The sequence below is a fragment of the Alosa sapidissima genome, chromosome 12 (assembly GCF_018492685.1).
Source record: "Alosa sapidissima isolate fAloSap1 chromosome 12, fAloSap1.pri, whole genome shotgun sequence".
NCBI classification, from domain to species: Eukaryota; Metazoa; Chordata; class Actinopteri; order Clupeiformes; family Clupeidae; genus Alosa; species Alosa sapidissima.
The window spans coordinates 32,012,628-32,024,724 of record NC_055968.1 but is presented as its reverse complement, the minus strand read 5'-3'; the positions used below and the strand labels follow the sequence as shown (position 1 = coordinate 32,024,724).

The 12,097-nt window shown below is 44.1% G+C and overlaps 2 protein-coding genes across 5 annotated transcripts; one reads left to right on the top strand and one right to left on the bottom strand.

The window, feature by feature from the left end:
* Positions 1–3,226: 3,226 nt before the first annotated feature.
* On the bottom strand, positions 3,227–8,532 carry LOC121678437 (procyclic form-specific polypeptide B-alpha-like). 4 transcript variants are annotated; one of them, XM_042057990.1, is made up of 2 exons: positions 7,946–8,490; positions 3,227–3,768 (listed from the first exon to the last, which is right to left on the bottom strand). In XM_042057990.1, the coding sequence occupies exons 1-2, from the start codon at positions 7,983–7,985 to the stop codon at positions 3,227–3,229; spliced, it is 582 nt and encodes a 193-aa protein (XP_041913924.1). In that variant the 5' UTR covers positions 7,986–8,490. The 4 variants fall into 4 exon arrangements, with proteins under 4 accessions (XP_041913924.1, XP_041913925.1, XP_041913926.1 ...); XM_042057991.1 differs by lacking the exon at positions 7,946–8,490 and adding an exon at positions 6,844–6,910 and having other exon boundaries at positions 3,227–3,765; XM_042057992.1 differs by having other exon boundaries at positions 3,459–3,768; positions 7,930–8,532.
* A 49-nt stretch (positions 8,533–8,581) lies between these two features.
* aqp12 (aquaporin 12) lies at positions 8,582–11,693 on the top strand. Its single transcript, XM_042057989.1, has 3 exons — positions 8,582–9,304; positions 10,808–10,924; positions 11,456–11,693. Exons 1-3 carry the CDS (start codon positions 8,707–8,709, stop codon positions 11,584–11,586), a joined length of 846 nt encoding a protein of 281 aa, XP_041913923.1. The 5' UTR covers positions 8,582–8,706; the 3' UTR covers positions 11,587–11,693.
* The last annotated feature ends 404 nt before the right edge of the window (positions 11,694–12,097 follow it).

Below are 12,097 nucleotides of genomic sequence, written 5' to 3'. Positions count from 1 at the left end.
GGCATCAACCATTTTCATGCACTGTAATGACTGCAGACTGTAAACATTTCAAACAACTCCTTACTGAAGTGAAGTGCTAGTATTGGTATGGTGCTATAACATTACATGTCACATCAACAGCTGAATGTAACATTACATATCCTAACTCTAGACTATGAGCTTTGGGATAGTTTCATAAAGAATGTATTCTAGTTTACAATTGTTAAATTCAGTTTGTAGCTACTGTATTAGTAAAAGGTGCAGTCAGTGATTTAACATGATTTCAAGCCATAACATTCAGCAATCATCTCCCGCTATGACCGCTACACTGTAAAAAAAACCTGGTCTCTGTAGGCGGCCCAGGCTCTGAAAACTATAAACAAATCCTGGGAAATCTCTAACAGGTTTCTTCACTTAACTGAGATCATCTCTCTGCACTCCCTTTCTCTGTAAATTATTTAACCATTTAGCATAGCACTTCCAGTTTGTGATTTCAAGTGATTAGTTTGGACAACAGTGAATTATACAATTGTAGCATAACAATTTATGTGTTTATATTGGGTGCATGGGGTCATTTTGGCCGTCATATTTCTAAAGTATATTATGATTACAGCCTCGCTCCAGTGTGCTTCTGTTTTCTGTAACTCTTCAACAGTGATCCTTTCTTGTCTCTTTCTCGTCATGCTCACTCTGCGCGGGGGGGCAACACAAACACGGGTCCTTGTCCAGCCATGTTTGGCACAGTTCCAGATGATTTTAAAGTTCTTAATTATTGTTTCAACTGCAAGGCCTATTTTTATAGCCATTCCCTGACTCACAGAGACCAACACACTTTCCCAAATGAATTTGAATTGTGTATGCCAGGGCCGGTCCTGACTGTGCTGGGCACCTCGCCAGTTATACTGTAGTTTTTCTGAAGCACAATGCAGTACAATGCAGTATAATGTACAACATACTGTGCTTCTGTAGTGAAGTGCAGGACAATGAAGTTGCAATGCAGGACAATGAAGATGCGTCCAAAATACTGTATTCCTTCATATGAACTGCAAGGAATTCCTCTAATACTGCACCTTCGACTCCCGTAAAGCTGCAGTGCAGTTCTGAAATGTGAAAACTGCAATTTAAGTCCTTTGTTATGAGAACATCAGAGAGAAGCCCTCTGTTGTACTTTCTTTTGACCCTCTGGTCAGATGAGTCCATTAAGTAGACTTTATCACTTTCATTATGTCTTACAATAGCAACACACAACTGACAACACAATTCTAACTTCAAATTTTATAACATCATCCTTCGTCACATTTTCATCAGAAAGACTTGCTATAAGAATCTGCTTGATTTACCTAAGATGTCTGCTTGATACTGTCTGCCCACTTCCCCCAAACAACAGAAATGTCTCCTTACTCAAGTATTTTATCTGATCTGTGATGTGGTGTTCCCTGAATGGATGAAGCAGTCAATGATATAAAAGCCTGAGGTCCAAGGAGGTTTAAACAGTAGGCAGTAGCGTCACCCTGAGTGTTGACAATGTTTGGCTCTTTTTGTATAGTGATGCTGGTAGCAGCGCTGCTTCTTATGCAGCTGGATGGTGAGTACATTTGTAAGAAACACGTTTTTTATATTATTCTTTTTTCAATTAGTTGTCCCTTACTCTCCTTTATTTCTGATACATTTCTAGGTTTCAATGGAGACCCAGAGGTAAGTAGTGATGTGATTTGTCAAATCTTGCATAGATCCTTCTTCCCAACCTCTGCCTTCCTCTGCTCAAGACTGCTGTCTCCAGCTGCTGTATTAGAGTTAAAGGAACTTACTTACTTACTTACTTATTAATTTGCCTTCTGTGCCTTGCAAGGACCTCCAGGAAAGGATGGCGCTCCCGACCCTTCTTGTGTAAGTTTATAGATAGATAGATAGATAGATAGATACATAGATACTTTATTGATCCCCATGGGGAAATTCAAAAATGAATTTATGTTATTAATTTATGTTATTATATAATACTAAGTTCACTGTTTCTTCTTTATCTTTTGTTCTTAGTAGTAGTAGTATTTGCAATGATCAATAATTGTGTAAGGGTCCTGTCGTGTTTTGTTTTCCCTGTTTAGTGTTTTCCTTCATGTCTGCTCCTCTTGTTTACTTCCTGTGTCCTGTTCCATGTGTTTGTTTGTTTGTTTTGCCATGTGTTTCTGTTCCCTGTGCCCTGTCTCCGCCCCCCTTAATTATGGTTTCCACCTGTCTTGTTTTACCTTGTTCATTGTCCACCTGTGTCCTGTTACCCCTGTGTATTTAAACCCTCTGTCTCCCCTCAGTCTTCGTCGGTTATTAGTCAATGTGTGTTGTGTTACACAAGGTTTGTTTAGTTGGGAATAAAGATTCTTGTAACTAGGGATGGGCAAAGCGAGGCTTTATGAAACACTGAAACGTTCGAAGCAATCGTGCCGAATTGTTCCGAAGCTTTGAAACAATTCCGACACCTCAGAGCTGTTTAGGGTGAAACAAATCTGTCAAATGCTTCGTATTGGAGATGTAGTCTTTGAAGTTTGTGGCTCGCTGTGTTACCTGTGTTCAGTCTTTGTCAAAAGCTAAGCAGCATGCCCGTGGTCATTTACTGGATGGGAGACCACATGAAGTCACAATAAAGAGAATCTTATTGCTGCCACTATGTGTTCTCTAAATCACTTTCTTCTTATAAAAACTCTCGATTTTTGACCATTCTGAGAGTTTAGTTGAAACTGTGTGGTTAATGGTGAAGTATGAAAACAGATACGATCTGAAACAATACTTTACAAATCAAACGGGGATCGAACCACATTTGAGCAGCCTGGGCTACCGTGCAAAAAACACCCTCACTAACCACTACACCATCATGGTTATTGTTTAGGAGAAAGCTACACTGTTAATTGAACGCGCGGGCACGCCTGCCGACACCGGTGAAATGCACCGAAGGTTCACTTAACTTTGGTCACATGACATGGGGATTTTGAACGATGTTTCGAAGCAGTGGTCACATGACATGGCTGTTTTGAACCACGTTTCGAAGCAGTGTTTCGAAACACTTGTGCTTCGAAGCCTCGACACTGATTCGAGACGTCGGTTTCGAAAGTCACACCCCTACTTGTAACGCTTAAGATTGCATTGCCGTACTTTGCCCTGTGTTTGGGTCAAGCCCTTGCAACCGTGACAGAATGACCGACCAACAATCATGGAAGAAGGCAATTTTTTTTATTTTAATTCTGACTTGCCACTGCACCTAATGCCCTGAGAGCTGTTCTGGGAAGATGAAGAGGAGGGGGAAACCACTGAGGATGACTGGTCCTCTGAGGAGGATGGACCAGGTCCCTCTGCAGTCCCAGCTCCCCAACACCCTGGGCCTGCAGTTCTTCTGGTAGCTCCAGCTCCAGTCCCGATTCCGGCTCCAGCTTGCTCTCCAGCCCCGAGTGAGGCTCCTGATCCTGCTCTGACTCCGGCCCCGAGTCAGACTCCTACACCGGCTGAAGCTCCAGTCCCGACTCCGGCTCCAGTCGCGAGTTCGTCTCCGGCTCCTGGTCCCGCTCCGGATCCGGCTCCGATTCGGGCTCCTGTCGCGAGTTCGACTCCGGCTCCTGCTCCGGATCCGATTCGGGCTCCAGTCGCGAGTTAGACTCCGGCTCCAGCTCCTGCTCCCGATCCAGCTCCGATTCGGGCTTCCGATCCAGCTCAGGCTCCGTCTCTGATCGGTCGCCCAACGGGTCGTCCACCTGATCCTCCGTCTCTGGCCAACCGTCTGTCCCTGTCCGGCCAGCCGCCCGCCTGCTTGGAGGTGAAAGGTGAAAGGAAAGATTAGAAGTATAATGTGAATGCCCTGGCCAAAATGTAAATGAACCAAATGCCAAAACCTGGCACAGGACATGAGTGGGATCAAGCTTGGTGCCGTTCCTCTTGGTTGTTCAATGCACTTCAATATTTCCCCTCTGCTTTCTCATAATTTCCAGCTTATTCCGTGCCCAAACAAACCATGCAGTCAAGGATCCCCCAAATTGGAGTTTTAAAGAGCAACAAGATCATTGCTACAAACACTGTGCAAATATCAGTTTGTCTACAATTAATTTTCAAAATAAATTGTATTTTATTGTAACATTACATGTTAAATGAACATAATAAATAAATAAACAGTGACCAAGAAGCATTATCCACGTGTAGGGAGTTTATGCTTTGAAATGTGTGCAGTTGGTACAAATTGGTACACATCGCCAGAGGTGGAAAGTCCTAAAATATTGTACTCAAGTAAAGGTACCAATACTTTGAAATATTATTCAAGTACAAGTTAAAATACTGATCTAAAAATGTACTCAAGTAAAAGTAAAAACTAGTTCATTTAAAATGTACTTTTTTGGGGGGGTGTTGTTGCAAAACATCAATGAAACTGGTTACAGGTGCATTTCAAAACTTCAGAATCTTCCAGTAAGCAGCATGGGGGTCATTATCTGCAAGTGGAAGGAACATCACTGCATCATCAACCAGCCATGCACAGGATCTCCTTGCAAGATTTCTGACCAGGGAGTCAGAAAGATAGTTAAAAGAGTAGTCCAAGAGCCAGACCATTTGGAAAAAAGCTCCAGAAAGACTTGGAGGCAGCAGGTACAATTGTTATAGAGACAATTATAGGTAATGCACTCTAAATCCATGACCTCTATGGACGCTCACCCAGCACGACTCCATTACTAAAGAAAAACATGTCGAAGCTCGTTTAAAGTTTGCCAAACAACATTTGGACAAGCCTATATGAAACACAGAGAGAAAGTAGCCTGGTCAGGCAAGAACTAAATAAACTTTTTGGATGTCATACTACTGTCGTGGCAGATATTCAGACTCGGGCCAGAAATTAAGTCCAAACATCTTGCCTACAACTTAACAAAAATACACCATTATAAGTTCTTATTAAAACGTATCCCAAAAAGAAGGCGCAAAAGTCCGGCAGAGTTCCGTGCAAAAATTCCTTTAATGACTACATAGCGCAAAGCCTGAGTGGATCGCACGATCGCACTCCCGAACAAAGGTAGAACTCTCTTACTTATACCCCTCCAAAATGCTGACACAACACTACCCCGAACAAACTTTTCACCTTAAGTTTATGGAAAGTTCAGGGGTGTACAGTATAGAGTGATCACAGGTCATACATTGTGCATGGGTTAAATATTGTTCGCCCCCCTGCACTCTCCTACTGTTTGTTATGTGTAGAGCTTGCCCTGTGTATGCGTTATCTTGCAGCTTCAAGGCCGACTTTGGTTTCTGCAAAAGGCCTAGGGTAAGGCAGCATGAGACACAGTGCAACAAAATGAGACACAGGGCAGCAAACAGAGACATCGGGATACAGAGTGCACATTCTGGTAGGATGGCTTCGTTATGTTATTAGTAATAGTTGAACTTGTTATTTAAAATGTTATAAAAGTATGTTAGCTAGGAATAACTTCAGTGTATTACTTGATTATGATTGAGGTTATATGAATACATGCTTTACAGTTTCAAACTCGTTCTCTCATCATGATGTCTACAAACCATAGTGATAATTTTAAACAACACTACACACCACTTTTTGGATATTACCCTACAAATACTATACCAACTGCGAAGTTTGGAGGTGGAGGTATCATGGTGTGGAGCTGTTTTTCATCTCATGGTCTTCCAGCAGGACAATGATCCAAAGCATACAGCAAGGCCCTGACTTAAATCCAATTAAACAGTTCTGGAAGTAACTAAAGATCAGGATTCACAAGAATCACAGCGGCCTTTGACACAGTTGATCATACCATCCTTCTTTCTCGTCTTGAGCAGTGTGTTGGTATTAAAGGCACTGCTTTGGAGTGGTTCAGATCATACCTGTCTGATAGTTTCTCTGTCAGCATTGTTTCCTCCTCAGCACCTCTATCCTGTGGTGTCCCTCAGGGATCCATTCATGCACCCTTCCTCTTTCCCCTCTATATGCTCCCTTTAGGCTCCATCCTTAGAAAAGATGGTGTCTCTTTCCACTGCTACTGTATGTAGATGACACCCAAATTTACCTTCCCCTAAATGGTCAAGACTCCTTAAAACGATGTCACAGCCTGGATGGCCTTTCATTTTTTTTTTAATTTTAATAACAGCAAAACTCCTTTTAGGACCCAGTGGAAATTCCACCCTGGGTATGGACCTAAACTCCCTGAGGCCCTATGTAAAGCCCTCTGTAAAAAGCCTGGGTGTGATCATAGACAGAGATCTTACATTTGACAAACAGGTTAAGTCAAAGCTAGTTTCTTTCAGTTAAGAAACTTATCTAAAATCAAGCCTTTCCTGACTTATGTGGACTTTGAAAAAGTAATATTGGAACTCTTTATATGTTGGTCTTAGCTTAGAAACTGCGTAACATCGCTTAGAGTACCTTTAAAAAAAAGTAACATTGCTTAGAGTACCTTTAAACCTCTAAATTGCTTGTGAATTTAGTCATGTTTAGGGAATCACTATTAGTTGGAACCCAATTGGGAATCCATGGGAATTGGACACACATGGTTGGTTCATTTTCTACTTGTCACCAGCCCCTCACACTCTCCCCCACCGATGTGTGTGCAGCACTGAGCAGGACTAATGCATGTAAGGCTGCTGGTCCTGATGGCATCCTCGGACGAGTTCTCAGGGCCTGTGCTGTGCAGCTGACTGAGGTTTGGACTGACATATTGAACCTGTCACTAGCCCAGGCAGCTGTCCCTGCATGCTTTAAAACCACCTTCATCGTGCTGGTGCCAAAACACTCCGGAATGACTTCAGTACAGTTGCACTCACCCTCATTATCATGAAGTGAAGTGTCCTGGCCCACCTCAACCCCTGCTAACACTCACTGGACCCTTTCCAACTCACCTAGCATCAGAACAGGAGTACAGAGGATGCCATCTCAATGGCACTTCACGTCGCCTTGCCTTGACAATAGCAACACCTATGCCAAGCCTGCTGTCTGGAATCTGGATTACTGCTGTTAGGGTCTGGTGTCCTTTTGTTATGACGCACTTCCTGGACTCATCTCTCGTTTGTCTCTCTTCTCTGAAAGACATAACTCCCCTCTCAGCTGTAAGCAGGCTTGGAGAGAAGAGGGAGTTAGAAAATAGAAAAGAGTTTCCCATGCTGCTTGAAGGGAAGCAGCTTCCTTATGTTGGTATGCCGAAATGTACAGAAAAATGAAGGGATAGGCTACCATATGTGATTTCTGCAACAGTGGTACTGAAACCATTTTTTATTTTCTGTTATTTTATACTGTAGGGTCGATCGATGACACACATGTACAGAAAACGCTTCACACTGATTTGATGTGCTATAATGCTGCACCAACCTTGCTCCAGCGGCGAGATCACACCACATGATTGGCACAATGTATTCACATGTCGACTTTTTTCCCGCGGAAGTGTAGACAACTGGCATATTGGCGTTACAAACTAACCCCATGCATTTCTATGGAGGATATTTGTGAGTGCTGTGTCTCCTCATTAGAAAGACTCTGTTAAATGTATGGAAACAATGGTTTATTAAAACAACATCAAAAAAGTAATTTATTTTGTCAGTCATCATGTTTGGAAATTTAAACTGTAAACAAAATTCAGCGGGTGTGTTGAGAAGCCCTGGCTCCACATTGAGCCCAGCCCTAATCTGCAAGCTGCAGCCAGGGGGTACTTGGATCACACTGCTGCCAGAACCCTAGCTCTCTAGCTCCCCCTGCTGCCAGACCCCTGGCTCTACAGCGCCCTGTGCTGCTAAGACCCCTGGAGGCTTGCATTCCCAGTTCGGCTGGTTTGTTCCACTGTAAGTCTGAGTCAAGAGCTCGAAACGTCACACAATAAAAAAAAATTAAAAAAAAATTATATATATATTATATATATATATATATATATAAATGGAGCTAAATGGTTTAAGTATCTCTTTTCCTCTCATCATACTTTCATTTGTTCTACTAACCAGGAGACTTGCATACCCAGTTGGGCTGGGGTAACAGTGAGCCAGCAGCGTGCCATGATGGTGAGTGGGACGTCTGGTCCTGAGGCAGATTCCGAGGGTCCTGGAGCAATTCACCTGCACTGTGTTGCACTACTGACAGGCATGGCTGTTCTGAGAGGGGAAGAAAGCACACAAAACAGAGGGATTAGGTATTCCTGCGTTGTGTTGCTTTGTACACCTAACGTGTGTAAATGTCACTAGACGTGGAGATAAGAGGCCAACTGGAGGACCGCAGCTGCTGCCAACAAGTGGATCATTAGGCCGGCAGATGTCAGCGTGGTTTCCACGAAACAGTCCTTTACACACACAATAAGAAATGGCTTATTTATGTCAGAACAAACAGTGGTCTAGGTCTGTACATAGCAAAGAGTCTGTCACTTTTTTAAGCTCATGTTTATGTACATACACACACGTGCAAACATTGGGCACAGAATTACTTTTTGGAGCTGGCCTTGAAAAGGGCACTGTGTTTTCTGGCACGAGCTGTGGGCTAAAAAAAAGTAGAAAAAAGAAAGAAAGAAAAAAAAAACAGGAATCCAACAGGAGATAAGCAGCGCGTGTGTGAGTGTGCCACGTTAGCACACACCCCTTGCAAACATGCAGCTCAAAGCCCCACTCCTCCTTTCTGACCACGCACCCTCGAGGATCCACAGGTGTCCTCTCCGCTCTCTCTCTCGGACTCCTACCGTCCCCTAACACGCGAGTGTGTGTCTGTGTGTGTGTGTGCCTGCCGTGGCCATGTCGGACCTGAACCTGACACTGGGCTACTTCCTGTCCGTGCTGGGCTTGAGTGCGCTGCTGGGCCTGCTGCTGAGGCGCCGCGGAGGCCGCTGGGCCGACCTGGCCGAGATTCCGGCCGTCTTCTCGCTGGCCGCCTGCCGACTGGAGGTGCGCACCATCGAGGAGCTGGGGGGCTGGGCGGCAGGGCTGGGACCGGACGTCACGCTCACCATCCTGTTCCTCACGCTGCTGGCTCACGGCGCCTCCTGGCCCGTCGCCAGCGGCAACCCGTCCGTCAGCCTGCAGAGCTTCCTGCTCCTGGACGGCAGACCTCTGCCCACACTGCTGCGGCTGCTGCTGCAGGTGGCCGGCGCGCACCTGGCCTGGCTGGCGGCCAGCAGCTACTGGGCCCTGATGCTGACCGACATGCACATGATCAAGAGCCTCATGGGCTCCGAGTGCAGCTCCGCGCTGCGCACCTCCGTCCTGCAGGGCGGCGCCACTGAGGCAGGCTGCTCCCTCACCTTCCATCTCCTCCTGCTCTCCCTGCAGCAGCGCTCTGCTTTCCTCAGGGTCCCACTGCTCGCCCTGTATCTGACCTTCCTCTCATTTGCAGGTAACACACACACACACACACACACACACACACACACACACACACACACACACACATACACACACACACACACACATACACACACACACACACACACACACACACACACACATACACACACACACACACACACACACACACATTCAACCTGATGCTGTTCTCATACACAGGCAACACATACACAAACACACACAGCCCATGCTCCTCTCATACGCAGGGAAGACACACACACACACACACACACACACACACACACACACACACACACACACATACTACATACATACACACACTCCAAGCCTCACTTTTCACCCTCCTTTCATATGAGGTAAGGTAAGACATGCACAGACACAGACACACACACACAATCAGCCTAATGCTCCTCTTATACACACATAAGACAAACATGCACACACACACACATTCAGATTCATGCTCCTCATACACAGACACAAAGCCTCTTTCTCCTCTCATATGCAGTGTAGATACACTCACACACAATTATATTAACGATTAGTAAGCTTAGGCTACTATATACACTGTAACATATAGTTATTAGAATTGTATTTACAAATCAAAGTATTTACAAATCAAATTGTATTTACATTAAGTACAATGTGTAACACAAATGCAATATATTTAAATTCACCGTAGCTGCTTGTGGAAAAGTATTTCTGAGTTGCTTGAGAAATATTGTGGCAACAGTAACATGTAAAGTGTCTGTGGAGAGCTCGGAGGCCCTAACTGAACTGTCTGCTCATGAACTAAAACATGGAACAGTAGCTCCCTCTTCTGGTCATGAGGGCATACTGCAGCTCACAGTGTACAAAGTCCTTTTAGGCAAGTCCCTCTACTCGGTGGGCATATTGCAACACATTTTGGGCACTTATGGAGTTATGACACCGAAAGATGTACTCGTACGAGTACGAGTAACGTTATGGCCTATACAAAGCACACAATTATATACCATTTGTTTTGTCTTCACGATGATCTTTTACGATTGACCATGTCAGACTAGGCGATCAGAGAAGGCCAAATATTTGTACATAATAAAAGGAAATAATTGTACATCATAAAAGACTAAATATGGCTACATACATATACATACACACACACACATACTGTCTGTGTATTGTCATGATTTGGCTCGAAATGACAAAAAAAGGATACCATATTAAGGCCTAAAAATAACTGTGATTTATTCTAATAAATTAAGACAATGCTAATATGGTCAAATATAACAAAATAAAGCCATGGAGAATGGTCATCAGTAGTCAGTAGCACAAGGTGTGTGCGTGGACAAGTGGAACGTGGTGTTGCGCGTGTTGCATGGAACAAAACGGTAAACTGTATCCAATCTGTCTCTTTAAATAACCATCGCATTGGCACATAACTAACTTGAGAATATTCAAATTTAACTTTAAAATAAAACGCCAATGTTTGAAATGAGAATGTGATCATGTGTTTTGTGTGTGTGTGTGTGTGTGTGTGTGTGTGTGTTAGCCAGCGGCTCCTCGTCAGGCTTCGCCAACCCTGCGCTGGCCTACGCTGTGACCTTCAACTGCCCCGGGTTCTCTTTGCTCCAGTATGCTCTGGTGTACTGGCTAGGGCCTCTTGTTGGTGAGTTGGTAACAGAGCTGCCAGTGATGTTAGATGTGTATGTGTGACTGATGTGGGGAGAGAATTGAGTTTGAGTCACTAATGTTAGATGTGTATGTGTGACTGATGTGGGGAGAGAATTGAGTTTGAGTCACTAATGTTAGATGTGTGTGTGTGAGGGATGTGGGGAGAGAATTGAGTTTGAGTCACTAATGTTAGATGTGTATGTGTGACTGATGTGGGAAGAGAATTGAGTTTGAGTCACTAATGTTAGATGTGTATGTGTGACTGATGTGGGAAGAGAATTGAGTTTGAGTCACTAATGTTAGATGTGTATGTGTGTGGGACCGAGCAAGAGTTTAGGTTAAGAGTTTAAGTTTAAACACACACACACACACACGTGATGGGTACACACACATTAAACACCTAGTGATGATGGACACATGCTTGTTAAGCACCCAACAGACACATATTTTAAACACTCAGTGATGGACACACACACACACACACACACACACACACACACGTTAAACATATTCTTGGGGTCCACAGGAATGACACTGGCCTTGTTCTTCTACATGGGACATGTTCCGAGGCTTTTCAGCAAGAACCTCCTTTATTCTCCGAAGAGCCGCTTCCGCATCCCCAAGAAGAAAGACGAGCAGAAGGAGAAGAGTGGCTAAGGGGTCACAGCTGTGCGCGCGCGTGTGTGTGTGTGTGCTTGTGTGTAGTGAGGTTCTGCCCAACATTTGTATATTTTAAGTGCATTTAAAAATTGAACTGAAGAACATGTGGCATGTTGTTTCCATTGACTGTTATTTAAATTAAAAATGGGCTTTCTCCTAATCAAAGGAGGCGTTGAAAGCAGCTGGGATACCAATTTAAGGTTGCCATAACATTTACAGTGCGTTAATCCACCACCCCCTCTAGTACATCCATGTAGTATTCACATTAGAAGATTTTATGCAAATTTCATGTCATGTCTAGACATCCCAACCTGCAAAAAGCCATTTCAAGGAGGTACCCCCTCCCCCTCCAATAAGGAAGGCCTAGATAGAAATTGTGATAATAAAATATGTAGATTTAACCCACCATGGGCAATGCTAAAGTCACTGTTACAAACAGTGTAGCATGCAAGACTATCATTATTATTTACTCTTATGACAGGGGTTCTCAAACTTTTGTGGGCCGGGG

What these genes read in the sequence shown, in the direction of transcription:
- aqp12 (XM_042057989.1), top strand. Translation starts at nt 8,707, where the DNA reads ATGTCGGACCTGAACCTGACACTGGGCTACTTCCTGTCCGTGCTGGGC. An exon ending in GACCTTCCTCTCATTTGCAG is followed by an intron (nt 9,305 to 10,807) that starts GTAACACACACA and finishes TGTGTGTGTTAG; the next exon opens with CCAGCGGCTCCTCGTCAGGC. An exon ending in CTGGCTAGGGCCTCTTGTTG is followed by an intron (nt 10,925 to 11,455) that starts GTGAGTTGGTAA and finishes TGGGGTCCACAG; the next exon opens with GAATGACACTGGCCTTGTTC.
- LOC121678437 (XM_042057990.1), bottom strand. Translation starts at nt 7,985, where the DNA reads ATGGCACGCTGCTGGCTCACTGTTACCCCAGCCCAACTGG. An exon ending in TGTTACCCCAGCCCAACTGG is followed by an intron (nt 3,769 to 7,945) that starts GTATGCAAGTCT and finishes TTCACCTCCAAG; the next exon opens with CAGGCGGGCGGCTGGCCGGA.